The 24812-nt window shown below is 51.5% G+C and overlaps 1 protein-coding gene and 1 long non-coding RNA gene across 2 annotated transcripts in view; one reads left to right on the forward strand and one right to left on the reverse strand.

Moving 5' to 3' along the window:
* The window catches only part of LOC125719135 (uncharacterized), a 28186-nt gene extending 21034 nt beyond the window's left edge, over positions 1-7152 (reverse strand). The window contains exons 1-2 of the long non-coding RNA XR_007385019.1: positions 5089-7152; positions 4643-4786 (exon numbers count right to left, since the gene is read on the reverse strand). This is a non-coding gene — a long non-coding RNA (uncharacterized LOC125719135). The remainder of the gene's footprint in view (positions 1-4642; positions 4787-5088) is intronic.
* The window catches only part of ext1b (exostosin glycosyltransferase 1b), a 61833-nt gene that overhangs the window by 22942 nt on the left and 14079 nt on the right, over positions 1-24812 (forward strand). Inside the window, exon 2 of the mRNA XM_048993632.1 lies at positions 23017-23110. Within this exon, the coding sequence (XP_048849589.1) occupies positions 23017-23110 (94 nt within the window). The remainder of the gene's footprint in view (positions 1-23016; positions 23111-24812) is intronic.

Here is a 24812-nt window from a genome sequence, read left to right on the forward strand (position 1 = left end):
TTCTCTCTTGCCATGTAGAGTATCAGAGCACTAGGATTGAATGTGCCAAATATATATCAAATTCACTAGTTTTATCAGTCTGAATGATCGGATGTTAACGTTCAAAGCTGTAAATTAAACGACGTTCCGCCTTTATTTGTAACTTGTTTTAAATTGTCTTATTGTCTCGTCAGTGGACAATAAGAGCCGTTTCTGTTCGATCGCGCTAAAGCCAGGTCCTTTTAAGTACCGAGTTTCTCTGGTGTTGCTCAGCAGAAACTTTAAATGTCATCTTTTATGGTGTGATGGAGGCTTTATTTTCCGAACCTAGACAAGCATCTTCCTGCAATCGCCAGTTCAAGCTTTGATCGGAGCCCTTTCCGTGGTTCCCCTGCAGTGGGCTTGCGATGTCTGTCAGCTTGTCTGTTACTGTCCTAGCTTCTCTCCCCTGAAGCTGATGTCATGTCTTCCACGCTGCGTGGTCCCGTCTGGGTCGTGCGTCTTGCTTTTAAAATTCCGCTTTGTATGTGGACTGTGGTTGGCATGGGAACCGAGCGAGGTGTGGAGGGGGGTGTTTCGCCACATGACCCTCAGTCCACCGTGGCGTCTGCTGCACGCGGCGAGAGCCCGCCGGTCCCTCCGCGGCGAGCCAAGGCGACACGCCTGGCCCTGGGGGAGGACCACGGTGGCCCCCGCCTCGTTCTGCAGCCCTTAATTAGCAACGTGCTATTTATGGTCGGTCGCAGGTGAGGCAGCGCGTCACGGAAAGTGCTGGAGTGTCCGGGTCGTCACAGCTGCCTGCTGCCCCCCCCCCACCAGGACACAGAGGGTCCCCCAGACGGGGGTGCAGATGGTGTTCAGGGTGAACGGGCATGTGCACCTTCCTGGCTGGCTGTGCCGCTCTGGGAAGGCTGTGTGTGTGTGTGTGTGTGTGTGTGTGTGTGTGTGTGTGTGTGTGTGTGTGTGTGTGTGTGTGTGTGTGTGTGTGTGTGTGTGTGTGTGTGTGTGTGTGTGTGTGTGTCCGTCCGTCCGTCCATGCGCTGTCCATCTCTGCTTGTATCTGTGGATAAAATGCTTTGGATAAAAGCACCTGCTACCTAAACAAAAATATGTCTAAATTAAAATTATTTATATATACTGTCCACCTCCCCATGCATGTATATATATTTATATATCCAGGCAGCCTGTGTGTTTTGCTGTGTGCAGTGAGACGTTCGGAATACCATTAAAATATATGTAATATATATAAATGTCAATCGTTCAGTTCCCTTTAAATGTCATGGAAATGGTCGGGAGGGGGGCGGAGCCTCGGAGCGCTAACATTTTAGCCACTGGGAATTATCCACATATTCCTCCTGCAGACGCGATTCCGAAGGAACAGGAGATCAATCTCCATGTAGTGATGCTACATCCCGTTGCACGAATTGGGGGGGGGGGTTGTTTGTTGATTAATTGCTTTTATTTACCGATTTGTCTGTATATCACAGATGTTTAAATTACCCTAGTATTTAAGACGCCGAAAAGCGATGAGCGTCGCTTTGAGAATCGGCTGTTGGCCTGCAGAGGCGTGACTCCTCTCTCTCGCCGCTCCCCTCGCTCTCAGCACGTGGTTTATTCCGTTGCTTTTAAATGCCACATGCAGCAGGTTTTTCCACCATGGAAATATATGCCGCTGTGGATGTGGGGCGCAGAGGGGCCCCCGGCCCCCGGCCCCCGTCCCCCGCCTCCCCGTCCCCCGCCTCCCCGTCCCCCGCCTCCCTGTCCTGGCCTTTGATGGTCAGCTGAGCGCTCGCCAAACCGCAAGCCGTGGATTTCCCTCACTGGGACGCCGGCAGGCTGCGCTTTGGATCAGGGTTGGGCAGGGGGAGGTGGATGCTCGGGGGGAGCTCGTGGTGGTCTGCGATGGAAACACCCCACGTTCCGCTTCTTTCCAGTCTTTTTTTTTTTCTTCCTGTTCCCACTCTCGTCATTCACATAGAGTCTCGATCTGAACTGGGCCAGACCGCGCGCGTCTACAGAATTCCACCTTGTGTACGTCATGTCGGCTTAATGGCGGGATGTGGTCTGTCGGTGCCCCCCCTCTCCACGCGCCAGTGCGGCAGAACAAAGCATAAGTACCGTCCCATGTGACTTGTTTTCAGCTCAAGGCATCAGGAAGATGGCTTCCGGGCAGGGTGAGGATCATAGACACTCACCGCTCAGGTAGCAGTACGGACCTAACGGCTCTACCTGGAAAGGAGGACAGGTTGTCCCCCACACAGCCCCCCCCCATCTTAAATCAGTGTTTCCCAGCTTCTGATAGTCACTCTGATCAGCTCGGTTCCCGCGGTCCCAGGTGCCCTAACACGGAAACCGCCCAAACCCACCGCGTGGTCGCTAGATCAGTGCCGGGCCAGACCGGAATCCCAATGGAAGTGAAGGGACTTCGCTCCCAGAGCCGCGTGAGAGTCTCTCATGCGCTTGCCGACATTTGCAGTCCTGAGCTCCTCTGTATTTTGCCTTTATGTACATATGTATTAATTCTGGTGTTTTCCTTTAGTGGTTTAGTGGTACAATCACACCTAATCAGAATCTATTTTTTCTTTTTCTTTTCTCCATGTGTCTGGATGGTGCTGGGTTCCTTCAACAAAGGTAAGAAACTATTTTTTTTATTAACCTCTTACTGAATTTGTCTAGCTGGAAGAAGGTCAGGGCAGGTCAAGGGATTTCCGGAGCTGTGAAGGAGATTGAGACCTGTGTGTGTGTGTGTGTGTGTGTGTGTGTGTGTGTGTGTGTGTGTGTGTGTGTGTGTGTGTGTGTGTGTGTGTGTGTGTGTGTGTTTGGGGCTTTGCCTGTTGGTGGCAGTACTGAGCTGGTTGTGTGCCGGATGAGGGGTGGCAGCAGCTCTGCGTGTGTGTGTGTGTGTGTGTGTGTGTGTGTGTGTGTGTGTGTGTGTGTGTGTGTGTGTGTGTGTGTGTGTGTGTGTGTGTGTGTGTGTGTGTGTGTTTTGGGGCTTTGCCTGTTGGTGGCAGTACTGAGCTGGTTGTGTGCCGGACGAGGGGTGGCAGCAGCTCTGCGTGTGTGTGTGGGGGGAGTGAGGCGTGCCGTATGGTAACTGTGTTGAGATGGGGGTGGGGGAGCGTGAGAATCCTCCCGTCGTGGCCTGTGATCGTGCCCGGAATGCCGACGCCGCCGGGATGCGTGTGTAAACAAGCGGGCCGCGCACGGCCGTGGGTGGGGGGGCCTGTCGCCGGCGATCGGCACGGCTTTCAGCCAGTCTATTCAGGCCCCCGGAAGAAGGCCGCTTTCATCTCTGAGCCGGGGATACCCCGCCAGATTAAAACGGCTAAACGGTCCCTAAACGGCGGCCTGATGCTGTGTGCACTGGGCTTCAGCGATCGACGCGCCGGGGAGGCTTACCCGTAGAGGTGGGGGGGCGAGCTGGCCCTTGGTTTTTAGATCAGCATGACGTCTATGTTAGAGTTTAATGGAAGAATAAAAGACGTGGTGTCTGTATAGTGGCTGATACTCACAGTATGTATTTAAATAAATTCTGCAAGGCAGCATGGGAAATATTCTGTTTCCGCTTCTGGAGACCAGACTGTGCATTTATTTCTGGCAGCGCAGACGACCGGTCTCCATGCCGCCAGGCCAAGAAAGCACATGATGTCATCATGCCGGCCGATGGGGGTTTTTTAAGTAACGATTATCATCTCCTGTGGCTTTTTAGGGGCGGGAGCGTGTGGGGGGGGGGGGTTTCAAAGTGCCAAGTCATCGCACCCCTGTTAACTCTCGGCTGTGGGTCTGGAAGAAGGTGTGTGTTAATACCCTCAGCGGTGGGCAGCATTCTTGCGCCTTCCGGCAAATGAACTGAGTTTAACCCCCTTGAACCCCCCCTAGCCACCCCCCCTACTCTTAGGATGGTGTTTTGGGATCACCACAGGCTGTGTGGAGGCTCTGTCTAGTCCCATTACGGAAACGTCCGGAACGAGGGAGGCTGGCGTTGAGTTTATAGCTATTTTTTTTAATGGTGGTGCTTTGGGAGGGGCAGGAATGAACGACATGTTCAACAGTTGGTGCTTTGTGTTCCTGAGCCGGGCTTGTGACCCAGACTCTCGGAGCTTATACGCATTTAGTAGTGTCTGCGGCGGAGGGGGGGTTCAACTGGAAAATGCATTTCATGAGGCAACTCCTGGGGTCAGCGTTCCCGCCCAGCCACCCCCTGTACTGGGAGGTGGAACTTTTTTATGCGTATTGTAAGTCTGTCCAGTAATCTAAACGAAATACGACTTAAGCTGGTATTTCTGCCTTTAAATGGCTTGCTTAGTTTACGAAGGGGAGTGTGTGTGTGTGTGTGTGTGTGTGTGTGTGTGTGTGTGTGTGTGTGTGTGTGTGTGTGTGTGTGTGTGTGTGTGTGTGTGTGTGTGTGTGTGAGAAAGAACCTCTTTAATCATATTAAGTGGTTGGTGGGAGTCACTGACTTGCTTGTGGAAAAATGCTCATCCTTTCCAAGGAGGCCGTTTCTCTTTCCCAGACCACTGGGCCCTCATATTTTTGGGGGGAGGAGGGGGTTGAAGCCCATCGCTCACGTGGCCGACCCGCTGTGCCTGGTAAGCACTGCCTACCAGCTGCTGCTCCCTCACACTGCTCGCGCTCAGTGGGGACGCCTATTTTTATACTTTACCTGCTTTTTATGGATTTTTAGGGCCAGGAAATGAGCCAGGGCCCGAGTGGGGGCGGGGGGCAGCAGAATTCCGGCGGGCCCCCGCGTTGCCTATTTCCTGAGGAGGGATTGCTGTCCCCACTGTCCTCGGTTATGAACCGGACTCTGTAGGGGAAAGGCACCCAGTCATGCTGGTGACCCTCTGGTTAGCGCGTGGAGGACATGGCTGCGATGTAGCCAGCTCGCGATGAGAGAAAGGGGGGTGGCGGCATGCGGGCCATGCTGCAAATCACCCCCCGCGCCTGCTGCCCGCCTACCCCCCCCCCCATGACGGAGCTCTTGTAATTACCCACATCGTCTGATTAAGTCTTGCAAAGAGACAGCTACGGGTAACATGGGTGTCTATTAATCCAGTGCTGGAGCATTGACCCTGGAAAACAGTGACGTCGAGCGTCTAAACGACTTACCTGCATCAGCCGGTCTCCTTGTAGCACCTGTGTCGATGCCTGCGTTTCCCGTAAGCAATCATCACGGCAATCTGGATGCTGTTAGATGGGGGGGGCGGATCCCGAGGACGCCCATGAGAGCCAGTCCTGACAGTAATCCACGTATGAGTGGCAGTGGAGAGGGCAGGGAGTATTCATAAATATTCTTCTGTTAATCTAAAATAGATGCATAAAATATATATATCAGTTGGCAGCCAGTGGAAGGGAGCGCTGGATTATGCAATTGCAGGCCTTCCTGATCCTCCTCGGCATCCACGATGTGAGCGGCCACGACCTGCTGGACGGCCTGCTGCCGTCAACAGGCCGGCTTTTAATGTAGGGGCGTTGCCGGGCTCCGGTATCTTCTCTCTTTCGTTGGACGGGGAACCTGTTCTTGAGGAGGCCCAGAAGGAAGAGGCGGGCCTTTTGCTGATGCCGTGAAGGACATGGAGAGTGGCAGGGCAGCCGGCAGGCGAAAGGGGGCACTCAGGAGGATTCCTGGGTTCTTTTGTTGGACCGCTATGGATGGCACCTGCCCGTCTCTCCAAACCCCAAGCACGGTGATCCTTTGATGCAGGGGAGCTCCGAAATGTTCTCAGCCTCGATTTCTTCAAGGGGTGGCGTGAGACAGGCGCTGCCCAAACACAAGTGCTCTGCGTGACCTGGCATGAGTCAGCGGCCGGGCACCGTGGCACGCGAGAACGCCATCACATGCAGAGCCCCCACCACGCACATGCACACCCTCTTCTCCTTCCCGTAATCTCTCCGCGCCTGATAAGGGCCGCTGCTTCCCCAGCTGCAAGCCGCTCTCATTCCCATGCCCACTGAGTGAGAGAGCTGCTTTTACGGCGTGCCGCTTGGCGCCGATGAAGCACCCAGAAGGTCCCGCGTCCGTGCGGGACGGCATGCGGCCGGCGCTCTGAGAGCGGGGTTAATATTACGGGCCTCGCTCTGGCTCCTGTCCCTCCGGGGGCTGATGCTCACGTCATTCAGATTAAAGCTCATTCTCATCTCCTGGCTGTTGTATCCTGTGTTGTTGCTCAGCTACTCTGATGAGGGGAAAATGATCAGTAAGTAATAGCATATGATACTTTCATGCGCACACACACACACACACAGAGCATAAAATTTGCTCTGCTAATATAGTATCTCTAAATACACCCCCGACTGTCTCCACAGCCCTGTGAGACTGAAGCCCCCCCCCTCAGTACCCTACCTCCTTGAATTGCAGGGCATAAGGATGCAGATCCAGCCCCCAGGAAACATTCCCCTCCATTGCTGCTATATTCACTCCCCACAGAGAACCTACTGTATAGTTTTTTTTTTTTTTTTTTTACTGCTGCCTTCTGATCTGTAATTATTTTAACTTTTTTTTAAGTAATAAAATTCTTGAAGAAACGTTCTTTGTCTCGCAGCCATCCTCCGCCTTTGATTCGTTTAACATCCGCTCTTTGACTGTAGCAGCGTGATGGATTATGTCGGGGTTGAAAGTCCGTTTTTGTTTCTGCTCAGAGACGGGTGGGGGGGGGGCATGATATCCTGTGAGATAAGCTCCAGGGTGCCATTCGCTGCCTGCTTTGGCTGCTCCGGCTTGAAGCGACTTGTGTCTTGGCCTCACTCCATCGCAGCCTCCTCCGCGAGTGTTCGGTCTGCGCCGCCGAGCCGCCCGCCGAGCCGCCCGCTCGCTCTCTAGCTCGCCCGCCTGCTGTCCCCCAACTCGGCATCATCGAGGCTCACGTCCCACCTCAGGTACCCCTGACATTTCAGCTATACTCTGCCCCCATAAGCGTGATGGAGGACCCCGTCGCACCTGTTTTGTTGAAGCCAATAACCACGTGCCGCTTTGCTTCGTCCTTCGCTCGTATTTGGGTGAAACCATGGAAACGGTGTTGTGGAAGGGCACTGAGGTTACTGTGGCTGATACCCAGACACATGTGGCAGGATTCGCCGCGCCTTTAGCCAGTTAGCGCTGTGCGGCGTCGCGGTTAGCAGAGCAGCGACGCCAACAGAATCTTCTCGCTTTATTTCTGTGCGACGTCGCCTGGTCTGTGCGGTGGGCGTGATTCTCGTGCACCACTTTTGCACGACTGCCTTCTGGGTACTCCGGTTCCCTCCAACAGTCCAAAAGCACCCTGGGTGAATTTTAATCTCTAAATTGCCCCGCGTGTGTGATTGAGTGTGTGATTGAGTGTGTGCCCTGTGATCGACTGGGATCACCAGACTTGATGCGGCTTCATGCAGGATAAGCAGTTACTGAAAAATGGATGGAATGTTTCTCCCGGAGTCATATTTCTTTCTCCTGTCTTTGCGGCAGGCCTTTGCCATTTCCATCCTAAATATCAGATTATTACCTTTTAACATGCTTGCTGTGATGCGGAGCGCAGATGGGAGGTGGGAGAGGCTCACCTTTACACCTACGAGCGAATCGTTACCGATCGATTCGCCGCGATTTTTCGGCGTCGCTGTGTATTGTGCCCATTCGTGGCACTGATGAACCTTTCCTACGCCAGCGAGCTTCTCGTGGGGGATGCTTAAAAGCGAGTGTGATTTCTGTAGGTATCTCGTGCTGCATGGTGCATCCACCGGTGCACAAGAACCTAACCATGCATCAGTATTGACCTGAATGAGAAAGTGACACGTTTTTCTCCAGCAACAATATGCATCGATCTCCGTGGGTTGCGGCGCATCTATATGCAAACACGACCTCCCTAAGAGAAAGTCTGTAAGCTCTTCTAGGCTTGGAATCTGGAATATATTTTAATATATACACACATTTGTATAAAATATATGTTCTGTAGTTTCAGCTGAGTGTTTGTCACCGGGATTCACGGATGTTCATTTTCACGGCGAAATGCCACAGTGTCTGTGTCCCGGAGAGGAGCTTAGAATAAATCGGGTGGGATCTCGGCTGCCGTCTTATCAGGCACTCGGCGAAAAAAGAAATAAGCCGTGAGCAGGACTTCAGTTCGACGAGGTGCTTAATTCTCAGGCTGCTATGGGGAACCGGCTTCTTGCCGAGTCCCGCGGAGCCAGACCCAGGCGGGAGCCTGGCGGTCCGCCACCGCGGTGGAAGTTCTGACTTCCCTGTGTGAGTTCGCGTGTCGGCGTCGCTGTCGCCCACCTTTGATCTGCTTGTCGTTTGGGGGGCGGGCTCGCCGGGGGCTCAGGCGACTGGTCGACGTGTGGCAGTTTGCGTGAGTTGTGCCGACGATCCGTGTGTGTCATTAATGGTGACAGAAATCAAAGCAGAAGTCATCGCAGACAATGAGAAGGTTTGAGACTACCCCCCCCCCCCACACACACACACACACACACCTTGTATTTTCTTCCCCCGCCCCCACAGACGGCTTTTGTCGTGCCCCCCCTCCCCCCCCACAACAGGCAGTCGCACCTCAGTGCAAGGTAATCGTCTTCCTGGCTCACACTGTGAGCAGGGGCTCCTCAGGGACGCCCCCCCCGACCCTGTCAGTGTCTTTATGCCAGGCTCAGTGGGAATCCGCCTTCCCTCCCCCCACTTTCCCACCACCCTGAATGCTCCGCCGCTATTTGCAGGCCCCCGTTGCTTGAACGCGCTCCGTCTCGCTCCCATCCTGCGTGTCTCCCCATGGGGTCATTTTGCCCCCGTGGCTTGTTCTCCCTGGCTAACCTCCTCCTCCGGAGCGCCGAGCTTAATGCTGCTCCTCCGTGTGCCATTTTGGGGACCTCGCTGTCTGTCATCCAGCCGTGTCTGTGCCTCGCCCCATCCCGTGAACACTGCCACTTTTGTTTCCTTTTGTATGCTCCACTAGAGCCCTCCCCCTCCCCCCGCTCAGGGCTGAGCACTGAAACAATGAAAGCGGCTGTCAGTCACCCGGGGCCTGTCTTCTGGCCCGTCTTAGTCCCACGCTCACCCTGCATGACCTGCCGTGGACGCCGGTCCGTCCTGGAGCAGCAAATCCTGGCCGGGATGCAGGTCCACACGCTGATGAGGGGTCATCTTCATTTTTCATCTTCCTCACTGCCCCATGCTCCGCGCTCTACTGGAAGCATCAGACTATCATACTGTCGTAATTATTACACAAACTTACTGTGCAAGTTTTGGGTATGGATTCGCAAGATCCACATATGGACGTAAATATTGGACATTTGTCACCGAATAGGCACATGATTATTGGGTCCCTGACCAGGGCCCCTAACCTCCCTGGATGCCCCACATAAATGGCCTGACCTGCGCTCGGACTTAAAAGCGTCACTATCAGCTGTGTATATGTGTGTTTGTGCATCTCAAAGGAGAGCATGATGGGATATGGGAAAAGAAGCATACAGATATAATAAAGCATCATTTCATTTCTTTTAATTGTGAAGTCTCAGAATACACCCCCAGACCCCACCCCTTCTGGCGAGAAGCCTGGCCTCACTTCCAGCAATAAGGGCAATCAGGTGTGTTTCTCATTTCTGAGTTTTGTTGAGGCATGTCCCCCCCACCATGCACCATTTGAATAGTTAAAGGGTCATAGAAGACAATCTAAAGGGTTGAAGGCAAATCTGCCGATAAATAATGAATGGAAGGTGTCGCGATGGCAGCGTCTGTGCTGAGTGCTCTCTGCTCAGGGTGCTGTCCTGCCGGCGTGCCAGGCCTCTTTGGCCCATTTCCTGAACAACGTGAAAAAGTAGCGGCGAGGTCCCGCCTTGTTGACTGAGGTCACCTGAGCGTCTTGGAAATTGCTGTGAAGCTGCATTTCTCAAAACCCGCAAGAAGCGTCGTCCTTTTGCCAAACCCTTGGAATTCTGAGAGCCGGTAAATAGGATGGAGACGCTCCTCGCCACTCTTCCTTGGCTCCGTATCTCCGTCTGCAATGCCGACTCTCTATCTATGCATCATGCATGCTGTGGCCCTGAACCGAGCCGGACCCCCAGCTCTCGGCGCCGAGGGTGACGCTGGGGACACGGCGAGAGGCCAGATGCAGTCGGCACGTTTCTGAAAAGGCCCATAAGTCCCTGAGTGATGCTGCGGTTTCTCTGCAGTTTCTCAGTGGTGTCTTGTGGATTCATGTGTATTAGTCATACTGTGGAGTATGTCTGTCTCTCTGCCTGTCTGTCTCTCTGCCTGTCTGTCTCTCTGCCTGTCTGTCTCTCTGCCTGTCTGTCTCTCTGCCTGCCTGTGTCTGTCTCTCTGCCTGCCTGTGTCTGTCTCTCTGCCTGCCTGCCTGTTTCTGCCTTTCTCTACCTTTCTCTGCCTGTCTCTGTCCGTCTGCCTGTGTCCCTTCCTGTCTGTTTGCCTGCCTGTCTGTGTCTCTGCCTGTCTGCCTGTTTATATGCCTGCCTGTCTCAGTCTGTGTCTACCTGCCTGCTAGACTGTCCCTCTCAGATGGTCTCTCTGCCTGTCTGTCTGTCTATTCTGTTAGTGCTCTCATTTCCAAAACTCATGTGCTCTCCCCAGCGTACCCAACTGGCTTCATTTTAATGCTTAGAAAGTGATTACTCCAATTAGCTTGGTGTCATTATAGGAGACAGCTGTATAACCTGAGCAGGTTGCCTCGCGGATCACCCTTTAGCTCTATCCGGCTCACAGAACCTGAAAAGGATTTATGGATCAAGACAAAATGCTTTTCCACTGAAAGGCTTTGTTAATCAAGTGTGAGTGTGGATGATGATTTTTTTTCTCTCTAGTAAATATACAGCATCAACACAAGTGAATGTGTGTATAGTTTCCTTACACCTTTGTCTTGCAGACATTGTAAACCGTCCATGCCAGTCTGATTCATTCTCCCTCTGTGCTCGGTCGCTAAAGTACTAGTGACCTAGAGCCATTAGTGAAGTGTTGGGACGATAATGGCGGCGTCCTCCTGTAATATTATTTTTTCATGATAACTTTTAGGCCACCTCCGTTTGAAAAATTCGTCCGAGGTGTATCGCGTATCGCGTGATTCCCCCGGTCCGATCCTGCCATTGTTCGGCACCTGTATGTTCAGCAAGGGAACCAGTTCCTTCCGCTCCGATATTTTAAATGTCCCCTTTGTTTTCGCATCTATTTGTTGCTGTGGCCGGACCAGAGATTAAAAAAACAGTCCTGATCCTGTACAAACTGCATGTCTGCTGTTGCTTAGCACCACATTAATCTCTAGAGGGGAAAAAAAAAACTCGTAGTTTTTTTCCTTTGTCCTTTCAGGTTGCTGTTAATCACCGATTCTGTTTTGTTAATCACAGATTGTGTGACGTCATTGACTTCTGAAGAAAGCCAGTGCCCAAAAAATAGTTAAAAAAAATAAATAAAAAAGAAATAGCTAAGCTATTTGGAGAGGACTGGAGACTGTGTGCCTTAGATTTATCTTGGCAGGAACCATCTGACTTGTTTCATTATGGAAACGACTTGGAAGAGGAATGGAAAAACATCATTGGTGTGAAATTGAAATACAAATTCAAAATGCTGTTTAATTCAGCTGACGGGATTGACTTTACATATTGTCTGCCATTTTTTCTCACAGATGTTGACGTTACCTTCCTCGGCCGGGTGGGAACTAGCTGTTTCTGCCCACCATCGCAGCTGGACTCATCTCAGACAAAAATATGGCTGTCCTTATTTTCCATTTGGGCGAGCTTAACAAAGCCTTTTTCATATGTTGGGGTTTAAGTAAACAGGCTTGTGTTCTGGTCCCAGACGAGGAGTGACCTGCTTGTGTAGGTATCCCTCAATGACGGCGCAGGGAGCTGGAAGAGCACAAAAAAAAACTGTATTTAGTGCTTATAAAATGGTGAATATGCTGAGAATTATTGAGGATCTTGTTGTTAATTATTATTATTATTATTACTCCTCTGGTGGGCAGAAACAGGACATCTCCGTAAGTGACTCTCCTCGCTTCTCCCGGAGGAGGTGTCGCACGCTCACCTCCGCATCACACTCATCTCATGTCCGCTCACTTATTTTAATTTGGTAGCTCAGAAATTCCTGATTATCGACCCTGAGCAATCTGAGGCGGAGCGCAGCGGCTCTTTTCAGGGTTATGCTGAGGCGGGGCGCTGCAAACGAGCCTCTCACGGCCAGCGTGCCCCATTTGCAGCAGACGTTAGCAGTCAAGCATTGACTCAAAGCGATGACCTATTTGGCTCCTCGCAGAGCTGAGCTCGTTTAGCCCTGGGCTTCGTAACCGTGTGGCCGTTCGAGATGTACAGTGCCTTGTTTCCCTTATTAAGCCTGGTTGTGTGTTGCAGATACTGGCAGTGAAATCTCCCCCTCCCCTACAGTAAACAAAAATGCATTTTTTCGTTTCACTACCACACAAGGAAGTTTTCAACGGCAGAAGTTACCAATGACCACTGGCGGAGGGTGGGTCTGATGTCCAGAAAGGTGGGGAGTGTGTTAATTTCTTGCGTCGTAACTCACTCCTGACCCTTCCCGAACCTGTGTGCGGTGGGTAGGACCTCACCGAGCAGCCATCACGATTTTGTCGACCTCCCAGAGCCTGAACCGTCTCTCACCCCAACAGCCTCACACAGCCCTGCCTTCACAGCTTTAGACGCAGAGTAGTTCATGGTCGCATGACTATCAGCAAAGGCTGTTCCCGTATTCATCAGTGTATGAGTGACCTTAAAAAAAATCACCTGTACGGATGCCTAGAAAAAATATCATACTGCATTGCATGCCGGTGTTAAAATATGAAAATGAAGCAGTGTGCTATTCGCTCCCTGTTATTTCTGATCACAGCCAGAGAGAGCTTTAGAGAGGAATGAGCGACAGGTGATGGAAGACATCAATATGTGTGTGCTGATGCTTTTAACAAAACTGTCTTTGCTGGGGAGGAAATGTGCAGATATTATCTACTGCTTCTGTATGACGGCAATCAGTATCCCCCCCCCCCTCCTTCCTGCAGGGTGGCTGAGGAAATATTTAAGTTGTGCATGGAAACGTTTTGCTTGCCAGTAACTGTGGTCCAAGGCTAGATGGAGCACGCAGATGTGAGGTGATGAGAAGTATTTCTTGCCAGCAGCTGGATGGATTTCTTGCCCTGCTGCATCAGCAGCCTTCTGGCGTGCGGGTGCTGGAAAAGCCCCAGTGCGGCGTCTGGCCCATTACGGATGTTCTGTCCATCTAATACTGGACTCCGGCAGGCTGGCGCTGCTCTGCAAAGCTACCCCAAGGCTAATGAGGGTCTAACACTGTCTGGTGAGAAAATGCGGGAAGTGTAAGGAATCATATAACATTGTTTTGGTGGGTGAAGGGCCTTGCTCATGGGCATAACAGGGATGTGACGGATGGGGTTTGAACCAACAACCTTCCAATCACGGCCATCAAGACCTAACCCACTGCGCTACCTACTTGTCATTTTGTGTCATTTTTTCACCACCGGCAGAGCAGGATTGAATCACGTAAGCCGTCGAACAGGGGGCTTAACGTGGAACCTCTCCCAGGTCCAGTGAAAATGCCTTTTCAGCCCCGGGCGAGGCAGCGAAAGGCAGGAAACGGCAGCGACCGGCCCTCTGTGTCCCGCCGAGGGCCTTTCTGTGCAGGGCGTCCAGACGTGCCGTAATTAGGCCCACGTTCACCTGCAGCCACCCCAGCAAGGAATGCGATGGGGCTGCGAATATGGCTTTTAACCCCCACCGCCCCATTGTAGAGTGCCGCTGCATTCCTAAGGATCTGTGGGAGTGTGGGTGGGCGGTGCCCCCTCCGCCTGGCACCGAGGGTCCGCTCCCCATGTACGATGACTCTCTCTTTCATCTTGTCCCTCCGAAGCTCTGGGCTGGAATCCCTCTGGCTCGCAGTCACGCTCTCTGGCAGACGCAAACGCAGCGTGACGGATTAACAGAAGGGCCCCTTTGGTCAACTTTGACAACAAGCGACCGAAGAAAAACAGCCTTGCGATCTGAAACGTAAACTAAGCGTTTAGGGGGGAGGGGCGTAGCGTTTTATGAATGTGTTTTGGGGATGTGTTAGCACATGTGTGAGAGCGCACATCCTCAGCCATCTGTGGCCCCCTGAGCTCGGTCAGCTGGGGACTCGGTCACATCCTCCAGGAACAATGAGGTCTGTTCCAGCACCAAGCTGCTCTCACGCTCCCGGGGAGGTCTTGCAAGCTCAGTTTGTGCTTGGCTTTCGAAAAACACGGCTAACGTTAAATCTCGGCTATCTCTGCGGAAAATCGGGCTTGTATCAGTGTAAATAGCGTAGCTAGTTGGCGTGGATAAGCGTTCTTTGTGTGTCATCCTTAAAGAAGTTGTAGTATTTTGCACTATAACCAGGGATGCACGTAACTGATACGCAAGAATGCATTTGGCTTATGAAGCGATACGCGTGGGAATTTCTTGGTATACGAGTGCAAATGCGCATGAAGTACGTATGCATCTGCGCTCTTATGACAAATCACTGCATTTTAACCTTTACGCTGCAAATGAAGTACGCATCAGCTGTAACAAAATGCATAGAAAGTTCTTGCCACATTACCACAAATGTTTGTACTTTATGTGCATTTGTGTTTTTATGCCAAGAAATTGGCACGTTCATCACTTTTTGCACCAAATGCATACTTGTGTACAGTTCTGTGCATACCTGACTATAATGGTATAAATACCATGGGGGTATCAGGGACAGGGCTGAAAATAATAACGCTCTTAGTAGTGTATATATTGGCCGAGATCGTCGATTCGGAGGCTTCATGAGCAAATCGCTGTAGGTGAAAGTCCCTGTGGTTTGCTTCTCCCTCAGACCTTTTGGGATGTCCTCCAACCTTGGGCTCCCCGCCGTAGTGGAGAAGCAGGCCAGTCGTCCCATGGGAGACGAGCTTTGAGAGAGCAGCGTGTCGGAACCGTGATTTGCTGCTTCCCAGCTTTCCGTGCGTGTTGCTAGGAGACCTCCTACTCTTCCGCTTCCATTGCCCGTCCCGCCCTATTCTTTGACGCTCTTTGCTCTAATTGGTCCTTAAGCAGTTCTGCTGCCAGTGAAGCTCTTCCCTTCGCTTGTTTTAATGCGTTTTCCCCTCGCCCCTGTCTTCCTTGTTCCATTGAGGTTCGGATTAATGTGGCGGGAGTCTGAATAGGCTCTCTGAAATGAGCCTCTTTAATTGGGCTTGAGCTGTAAAGCTTGATACCAGACGATATTTCCCGCTGTCTGAGGGAGGCACCACTGGGGTCACAGGCAGACTCGCGTTATGCAGATTTGTAATTGACGCGATGGCAACGATGCAGTTCCATGCGTCTCGCGATCGCAGGCCTCGTCGCTCGCCGCATTTATTCCAATGAGGCCTAATTGCCGGAGTTGGCGGAGAGCCCTGGCCACCGCCACCTGACCCAGTCACGCGGTAGCTGAACCGCAGCCTGTTTTTAGAAACCTCCAGAGTGCAGTCTGTCTGCTTTTGTTTTTGTTTTTTTTATTAGCCTGGCCCCCTCCCCACAAACCTCCAGGGAGCCAGGCTCCGGGGACAGAGCTGAGGAGCGATGCGGCCTGCCTCCCAGCTGGCCACCGCTGTGCGCCGGGACCTGGAGCAGCTGTTCCTGCTGTGTGCCTCACATGTTCTCACATCTCACATAGGGTTTAATATCCCCAGGATAGGAAGTGTATTATGCCCCCCCCCTCCTCAGATATTCCCCCACCAGCTTTCCACAGCAAAGATGCTGCTGCAAAATTCTTATCTGGGTCTGGATTTCTGTCCTGCACTTTACGAAAACATTAAAGAGTCAATTCAAAGCTTTCCTTTGGTTCACCATCTTTCATTTGCCAAAGCTGGGGAAGTTTATGATGTGAACTTCAACCCCCCCCCACCCCCCCACCCCCTTGTTTGGGAAACATCAAAGTTACACTGACCTGGGGCTGCTTCCTCAAGCACGGTCCAACATCATGGGTGGTGTCCTGGCCCGGCCTAGTTCGATGTGCCAGTGTTGGACTCCCCCTCCCCCAGTGGGTCCCCCTCATCTCTGTAACGGTACGGGGTCAACTGAAGCCTCATGGAGCGGTGCATTATGGTCCGGACTTCTGAAGCTGTCAGAGTGGTGCTGCTCAAACTACTGTGCTAACACCCTGACAATGTCGGCAGCCATCACATGCACCCATATGAAAAGGTTATTATACACAGCCTGCGTGTTACGGATCATTTAACAGCATTATACTCGGTTATTCTAGTCATAATCTCATAATTTGGCTCCTTTCTTCTACTGGTAGTCCTGTCTTTTCAGAATTACTTACCGAGTATTCGCCATTGATTCAGTGCTTCATGACAGTATTCACAGTAATGCTCATTATAAGTAATACTTAACGGTCAGAGCCTAGTCAAAATAGTTATTTATTACGTAAAAGGGCGTAGATTCCTTTAGATGTTTTGGTTGCTGGAGCAAATGCAGAGAAGATTCGAAATACATTTGCTCAGGTCTGCCCTTCATTTGGTGTTTAGTGGGCCAGAGAGACACCGCCCCCTGCAGGCAGGGTCCAGCTACCACCCATGCCGACTTAACATGGTCAATGGCAGTATGAGGACGCAGCTGGAAGCAGAGCCATGCTCATTATATATTTATTTTATTATTTGCGTAACGTTTGCCGTGGATTTCTCACATTTCTTTGTGTTGGTTCCTCACGTTGAGATGAACCGTGACCGGGGCGTCTGTTGTGTGTGTGGAGCTGGCGGAATAAATGATAGTGTCTTCAAATAAAATACTAAATTAGGTGGTCAGACATCTCTCTCACTGGGGAGCGCAGCGAGGGGTCCGGTACTCTGGTTTTAACGTTATTAGCGTTTTTTTTTTTTTATTAATTTATATAAAAAAAATTAGCTCTGTTAGCATATGTTAGCACGTTGGTTTCTCATCTGCTCCTCCCAGTCTGATGCCATGACTGGTCTACACTCAAGCCGGCGACCACTCTGGTGCACTTTGGATTCCTGGGAAGTGTCGAACGAGCCGTCCATCAGCCCGTATCGATTTCTGGCTGGTCTGGCCAGAGCAGGTTTGCTCCGGATTGCTGTCACGTCCCGGCCGCGTGCTGAGAATTTTCCTTCCTCCGCTGATCTGACTCTTGCTCATTCCCGCGCTCGTGTCGACGGGAGCGATGGCCCATTTGGCGCCGCCATGCTTCAGCTCAGATCGATAGGTTTATTTTACTTGTAGAGCAGTGTGGTTCACTGAGGATATTTTATCAACCAGTGCCTTTGGGCGGCAACTTTCTGGGGTGTGTTGCTGGGCAGGGCTCGCCTGACAAGGTCCATTTCCCAGTTTTATTCTCAAGAGCGCCCTCTCTGTTGAGGAGATGGAATGACACTTTGGATTTACTGTGGGCCCCAAGATGTACAGTGACCGAAAGGCCATGAAATCTGAGTGTAAATGACATGCGAGCACAAGCCCCGCTACAGTCTTCCTGTACATTTGTCCTGTGGGTTTGTGGATTTATTGCCGGTATATGGGAGAGGGAAATAATCATTCATGTACGAGTGGGCGGGTGGCTGTATACGAGACACCTGCTTTTTTATGTGGCCGCTGACCGCAGGTCCCAGCTCACAGATGCTCGAGCCCAAGGTTGGCGTCCTGGTGTCTGATGTGGTTTTAGGATCCTCTTCCGAGGTGCGAGAGGTTCTCTCAGAGGACGACGGCTAATCTCAAGACGCGGGGCCTAGTTCTGTGAGGTTAGCTGCCTTTCAGGGAGAAAACAGGACTACCCAACAACGTTAGGGATAAGGGGTCGTTGTCAATGACTTGCATCACAAACTCACCTGCAATCAAATTCTTTATTATGCCACTGAGATCCTGTTTCCGTTTTTGGTTGATCATTCAACTGCAAGTTTGGCTTGTGTGTGTGTGTGTGTGTGTGTGTGTGACTTGTGGTTCTTGTTGTGGACATCTGTGTATCTTGTGGTTCATATTTGGGTCGCGGTTTTCTGCTTTCACTTAAGTTTTAGTAAAATATGTAAGCATGCTGCATTCTTGAGTAAATTATTGATTTAAATCCCCCCCCCCCCCCCTAAAATGCTAAAAGTAAGTACGTTAGTTATCCTGGCAGGTGGGTATGACCACAACTGAATGCTGAGAGTTGATCGTTTTACATACCTGATTATTAAAAACTGTACATTTTTACGACTAATAAGCACATGAAAGTAAGGTTGGGGTCATGCACCATTTCACGAGGGATGGCTTTGTTTTCTATGTTCATTAGTGCATTTAGCTAAAATCCCAGTCAGCAGCGGGTTAGTGGTGTAATTGGAATATGCATGTGTGAACTAATTAGTGACATATGTATTTAATTGCACCTGTTTAATTACCTATACCTTAATTATCGTGTTCACATTTTCCAGAGGTGTGAGTAATCATTTATCCATGTATGTATTAGGGATTTGCGATCAGTTTGTTTCCCCTGTTAAGCAAAACCGAATTTTCTGCACCAGGGGACTCACAGGCTATATGGCTTTTTCCGAATTATTTCTGCTTCCTCTTCCTGTGGCACAGGCCCATTCGGCCGTGGCGGCATGCGGCCGCGTCTAGGGTGGCACCTGCCCAGCGCTGCCCGCTACGTGCCCGTCTCCTGTCCTTTAATCCGCCAATGCAGCCCCATAAGGACCTTTATCTCCTGGTGTTAAGACGTAATGTGAACTCGGTAATTACCCAGCAATCACGAGAATGAATTTGCCGATCAACGTGAAGGGGGGGGGGGGTGAATGCAGACCCAGGATACAATCCAATAACATAAAGGTTGATGTGGTGCGAATAATAATAATAATAATAATAATAACTTATTACTGTTGCCGACATCGTTGTTGTTTGTTGTTACTGGGCTTGTTGCTCAGTGGGCTAAGCCTCTGCCCGTGACCTTAACCCTCAGCTCCCTGGGTGCTGCTGTGGGTGGCTGCCATTTGCAGCCAGCTTACTCTCACCTCCAGAGGGCAAGTTGGGGGAGGCATAAAGAGAATTTCCCCATTTGGATCAATAAAGTATCTATTATTATTTTTATTATTAATTGTTGTTGTTTGTTATTGCTAATGTCTTTGCAGTTAGTCTCACATATGCTGATTTGCTTCCCTGGGGGCTGTTGGTGGGATCTCCCCCCCCCCCCCCCCCCCCCCCATTAGCAGGATAGCTGCAGAAAAGCAGTTTTTTTCTTCCCTCTTTCAAAAGACAAACAAAAAGCAGAACGAGTGCCACTCGAGTCATTTTTTTTTTTTATTCCTCTAAAGTACAAAAAGCTTGTAATTAAGCCACTCCAAATGGAAGCATTTATCTGCTGTTGCCGTGGAGACCGCTAAAGGCTGCCCGGGGATCTGGTCTGGCAGAGCAGGGTCACCAGATTGAATCGAACCCGCAACACAAACACGTTTCTCACCGGTTCCCCGTCCTCGCGCCCCGCGAGGTGAGAGTTCACCCTTTCATCGGCCTCCTCTCATTTGGCTCGGTGATTAGCGTTCATTTCCTGTGTATTAGCTCTGGACTCACCATGGTCCCACCTCAAGCTCGCCACTCGTAACCCGAATCCGGAGTGGGAGACGAAACTCGCCACAGCTGGGGGGGCCTTTCATTTAGCCCTCCCCTCCCCCACACACACCCCACCCCAAACTCTCCCTCATTTTCTGTAATTGTGGATGAAATGTATTTTTTGTGTAATGATCGAGCGCCTTTCTGTCGGCACATGCCTGTCCCATTACGGCGTGATGCCGGTTTGCGATCGGCGCGTACGGAGGCGGCGAGTATCCATGGGAGATTGTCTGCTCGTCGCGTTTTGTCATGCCGACGACAGCTTTGTACGCGAGAATGACTGACCGTGTCGGAACGGCCACTGGGGGGGGCTTGTAAACGAGCAGGTGAGCTCATGGGACCGGACCCCGTCAACCTGACCCCCGTGGAGTCGGTCAATCCCGCCCGGTCCGGTCTGCAGCTTCACCCTCTGTGATTCTCAGCTGGTTCTCGTTCATTTCAAGGTCAGCGGGAGGAATCTGCTCTTAAATGAAGTGGGGGGGTATTTATGGAATAATTATCGCTCTGTCCTCAGGCTCACTCTCTTTATGGCGTCCTCTGGCTACCAGCAGCACACTGAAGGCTGAGGCAGCTTTAATTGTGCTTCAGTGCTGATGCCAATTAGTCTAGCTTTTTCTTTTTTTTCCCCATTGGGGAGAACCTTGTGCTCTGTATTTTAAGCTTAAATTTTGTGATGAGGAGCAGCTAGTAATACAGAAATGGGGCGAGTGGAACACTCGACATTTGAGGAATGGCTTATTTTAGACTTGGGCGATGTCGTCCTGTGCGCTTCCTTGTTGACCACCTCCTCTTGGTTCGCTCCCATGTTTGCGATGGTCAGTGGCCGTCTGGAGACCTGATACCCGAGGCCTTATCGGGGGTGGGGGGGGGGGGCTCTTCTTACAGACTAGTCCAAAATTATCCAAGGAATATGGCGACGACGAAAGAAATTCGATCTACCTTGATCTGTGCCAGTTGGGCTGAGTTTCCTGGAGAGACGCGGCGCCGTTTGGCGTTCCCAGGATGGGGGGGGTGTCAGTCGCGTTGGCGCCCAGCACAAGGAATGCTGCGGGAGGCTATTCCTTACCTATGGCCCCCCGAGTACCCCCCCTCCCCCGCCGGATCGCCCAGCGACGCTGGATTGAGGAGACACTTTCAGCTCCTGGATCCTCCTGGTTAATAGGCTCCACCACCCATCTCCATCTACAGCTAGTCGTCTGACACTCGGCTGTCATTTTCTCTGCATTCCTCCCGTAAATCTCTGTCTGTCTCTGTAGAAACGTCACGCTTGCCTGGTGAAAGATGTGCTTGAGGTTGAAGTGGCGATGTGACGAATTGGGCCTGAAACCATGCCGTGGCACCGCCGCAAGCTTGGCACTGCGCCGCCTTCGGGTTTCCGGAAGCGGGCATGAGAGATTGCAGACGCCCTGCTGGGTATCAGCGGCTTATCTGAGGTCTGGATGGGTGAAAAGCTTCTAGAAGGTTCCCCGGCAGTCCTGCCTCTGGGGTACCCAGTAGCCGAATTATCCCGAGGATCGTCAGACAGCTGTAACCGGGGCCTAACAGATTTGCGCACTCCAGGCCCCACCCCCATGCCCGGGTCAGGGAGGAACAGGTCGAGGACTGTCTAGGCCACGCCTCCTGAGCCCTCAAAGAGAAATGCACCTGATGTCTGGTTATTTATCACCCTGGGGGGGGGGGGATTAGGAATTCCAAGCAGCTCCTTAATCCAAGTGCTGACTGAGGCCGGGGATGAGGGGGTCGCTGGGTTCAGCACCAGAGGCAGGCCTGCGGCCCCAGGCGTGTGCTTACATGACAGGCCGCATGCCTTAGGTGGCCCCCGTTTCTTTTTTTGTTGCCTGGGGAGACATTTTGGGCCGTATTTACTTAGAATCGCATGTCGCTGATAAGGGCCGGTCGGAGGCTAACACATCAGCAGCTGTTCAGTCACTGGCATGAATGACATTTGGTCAGTACGGAGCAGCAGGGTTGCTTAAGAGACGTTACGAGCCACGTGAATGTAAACTGTGCTGCTGGAAGCCCGATTGCGGCAGGCTAGTGAGAGGAGGCAGCTACTGGGGGCTGCGGCTAACTGTCAGCAGTGGCTAAGTGCTAGCCTGTACATCACTCTGGCATGGGAGCCTTTTCGATTTCCCACAATGCCGAGCAGGTAGGGGGGTTCCGAGAGACAGTGGATACAATCCTGATCTGACCGAAGTTTGTGTTTATTATTAATATTGAATAATTTTGATGCAGTTTTAGGCCCTATAAAATAAGCACTACCCTTGATAAAACGATTTGTGGCCATCAAATCCTTTCTTTCATTCAGTAATGAAATAATTACCCAGTATTAATCATTGGCCAATTAATGTGTTACTATATTAACTGGTGAAAGTTATTAGGGAGTTTGTACTGCGCTGCAAATTCAATGTTTTGCTTTTTCCGCCTCTTAAAAAAAAAAAAGAGATTCTATGAGCTCAATTGCTTTTGTGGTTTAGGAATTAAGTTTCACTTCAATCTTCAGAGGAGAAGTGACACTTAATTGGGAGCAGGACATGACGGCCTGGCCCTGGTGTGACAAGGACATATCTCACAGCTCTGTACCTGCAAGAGGAGAATATTCCCCTCAGCACTGGCTGTGTGATGACTGTCACGGAGGGGAGGGGGGGGGGGGGCATTTTGGCCAGGATGTGGGTTCGTTAACCTTGAAACACCCTCCCCAGGGATGACTTTGACCAGCCTCCCGAGAAAATCACACATTCACAGCCCAGTGTCCGTGGTTAATAATTGTTTTTGCCATTGTGTCATTGTTATGGAGGCCGGTCTCTCAGCCTTACGTGGAATGTGACCTTTGACCCATCCTGCAGCACCACCTGAAGGGGATTGTGTGGATCTCTCAGTGAGGAGACGGGGCACAGCAACAGCGGGCAGCAGCTGTCGCTGTCGGGATAGAATCGTGGGAATGGTGATGAGTTCATGGAGAGAGAACCGTGGTCCTGCTGTATATGTGTGTGTGTGTGCGTGTTTGTATGGTGTGTGTGCGGCCAGTGGGAGCGCACTGGCTCGGTCGCCTGGGATCCACACTGAGGGATTTCAGGCATTCGTGGTTATTGCCGGGGGGGGGGGGGTGGTGTGTGTGTATCCTTTGGGGTTCAGTGGTGTGTGTGTTTAAGTGATGGATGTTCCCTGTGGAGACGGTATTTAATAACGTGTGTTTAGAAGCTGTCAGTATGGCTTGTAATGTGCATGGCCATGTGCACGTGCATATGCTAAGTGTGTCATCTGCGGCTGTGTTTCTGGGGGTTTCCCCCCCCAGTGCACGCGGTCCCATCTGCACGGGCCCAGGCCGGCCTCCCTGTGGGCAGCTGAAGCTGCCTCTGAAATGCTAATGCACCTTTATTCCGTCCCCACGCCGTCTGTCTGTCCCGTCGCCGCAAACCCAGGCTCTGCACTTCACTTCTGGCTCCTTCTGTGATGCCCACTGACTTTGCCCCCCCTCTCCACCCTTTGCTCCAGGTACGACTACAGGGAGCTGCTACACAACGCCACCTTCTGCCTGGTACCACGGGGGCGCCGCCTCGGATCCTTCCGCTTCCTGGAGGCCCTGCAGGTGAGGAGGCCCCGCCTCTAGCCCCCCCCCCCCCCCCCCCCCACCGCCCCCAGTCGGCCGCGATGGTGGCAGTGGGCGGATTTACGGGCTGCCGTGCTCCCCATCTGTTCCTAATGACAGCAGCTGGTGTGACGCTTGTGATATTTTTCAATTGGAATAATTTACATTTTAGTCTTTAATCTTGCAGGCTCTTCGAACCCGGCAGTTTAATTGTAGATACGCTCATAATTCCGACACGCATAAACACTTATGTACTGTGGATTGATATGTGTCAGGTATAACGTGCTAGATACTGACGGTGAGATTTTTCACTTGTTTCTCAACTGTCAAGTGTGAAATCGTCCGCACTCTGCATTTGATTGTGATGGTGTGTCCTCATTAGGAGAATTACTCTGGAATAAGTTTTCATGCTGATTGATGTTTGCTGCAGGTATAAGAAAAGTCTTCTTTTTTTTTGCAAAATTCCAAGCAGTTCTTTTGTCTAAAAAAGGAAGAGGAACCGCTGAAGAGGCATTTTTAACTGTTTACTTTCTTTCAAGTAGAAACACACAGACGCCTTGAGTACTCGCAGACAGCTATAGTGTCATTGCCGGTCCTGCTCTTCCCTGCAGATACACCCCGGATGAAAATGTTCTCTCCCTGTCTCTGTTTATCTCTCCTGTTCTTCCACATGTGCCCAGAATCACGCTCACAGACAGAATAATTCATTTGCTAGGTTGTCGGGAATCGCCTCCGTCGCCGAATGATTGAATCGCAGCTGGTTGTGTTTCTCCTGATGCCACTCTGGGGCTGTGGGAGGGAGATGTGGACTGTGTCCTATTTCCCCTTCGGAGGTTTGCTTCTTTGGCCTGAAAGATTAGCACCCAAATGCTCCCCCCCCCCCCCCCAGCAAGCGTTGTGGATTTGAGGGTGTGGTTCCCCCGCCCCCCCGAGCGGGACTGCTCCTGATTCCCAAGTTAAAAGCCAGCTCAGGAGGAGAGCAAGTCAGTGAGAGAATTCGCGTTAGATGTGAAGAACAAAGCTGCCAGTTTCAAATCTCTTCCAGGCCCACAGCCTCTGACTGACAGCGGCACAAAACAGGCTTGCGCTCGTGCCTCGTTTCCCGTGCTGTGAGCTCAGTGGTTGTCCTTGCGTTACCACCCTGTTTGTCCATGTGATTAGGAGACACCCCCCCCAAAACTTCTTACAGGGGGACTTGACTCTGGTGGCACCCTGCCGATCCGGTGAGTGACAGGCCCTCGTTCCATCAGGCTCCCTGCCGCTTTTCTGATATGCAGTCTCTGTACCTGCCAGCCCTCGCTGACTCAGCGGCCCAGATTCGCATAAACGAACGTCTCTCATGAAAGCCATATTTAGAAGCCCCTGTTATTTGTTTAATTCCCCCGGATTGCCGTCTCAAAACTTACTGACAACTTGCCTTATTTGCACTCCGGAACAGAAATAGGAATCTACACCCCAACTCCGAAAGAGATTCAGCCCATCTGCTAAAATCTCCGTTGTCCTGGGCAGGCAGGGCTGGACTGGACCCCCTGCAGGTGGGGGTTTGACACTCTCAGGCTGGCCCGGTAACACACATCTGGGAGTGTCTCTCAATATGACCCTGACGTCGTCCCTCTGATGACATTCCTCATTCCTGGACTGGGCCTCACCAAATTGGGATGATAACTGGTTAACGGATCTCTCTTTAACCCAGAATGTTCCT

Source organism: Brienomyrus brachyistius, chromosome 23 (genome assembly GCF_023856365.1).
Source record: "Brienomyrus brachyistius isolate T26 chromosome 23, BBRACH_0.4, whole genome shotgun sequence".
NCBI lineage: Eukaryota > Metazoa > Chordata > Actinopteri > Osteoglossiformes > Mormyridae > Brienomyrus > Brienomyrus brachyistius.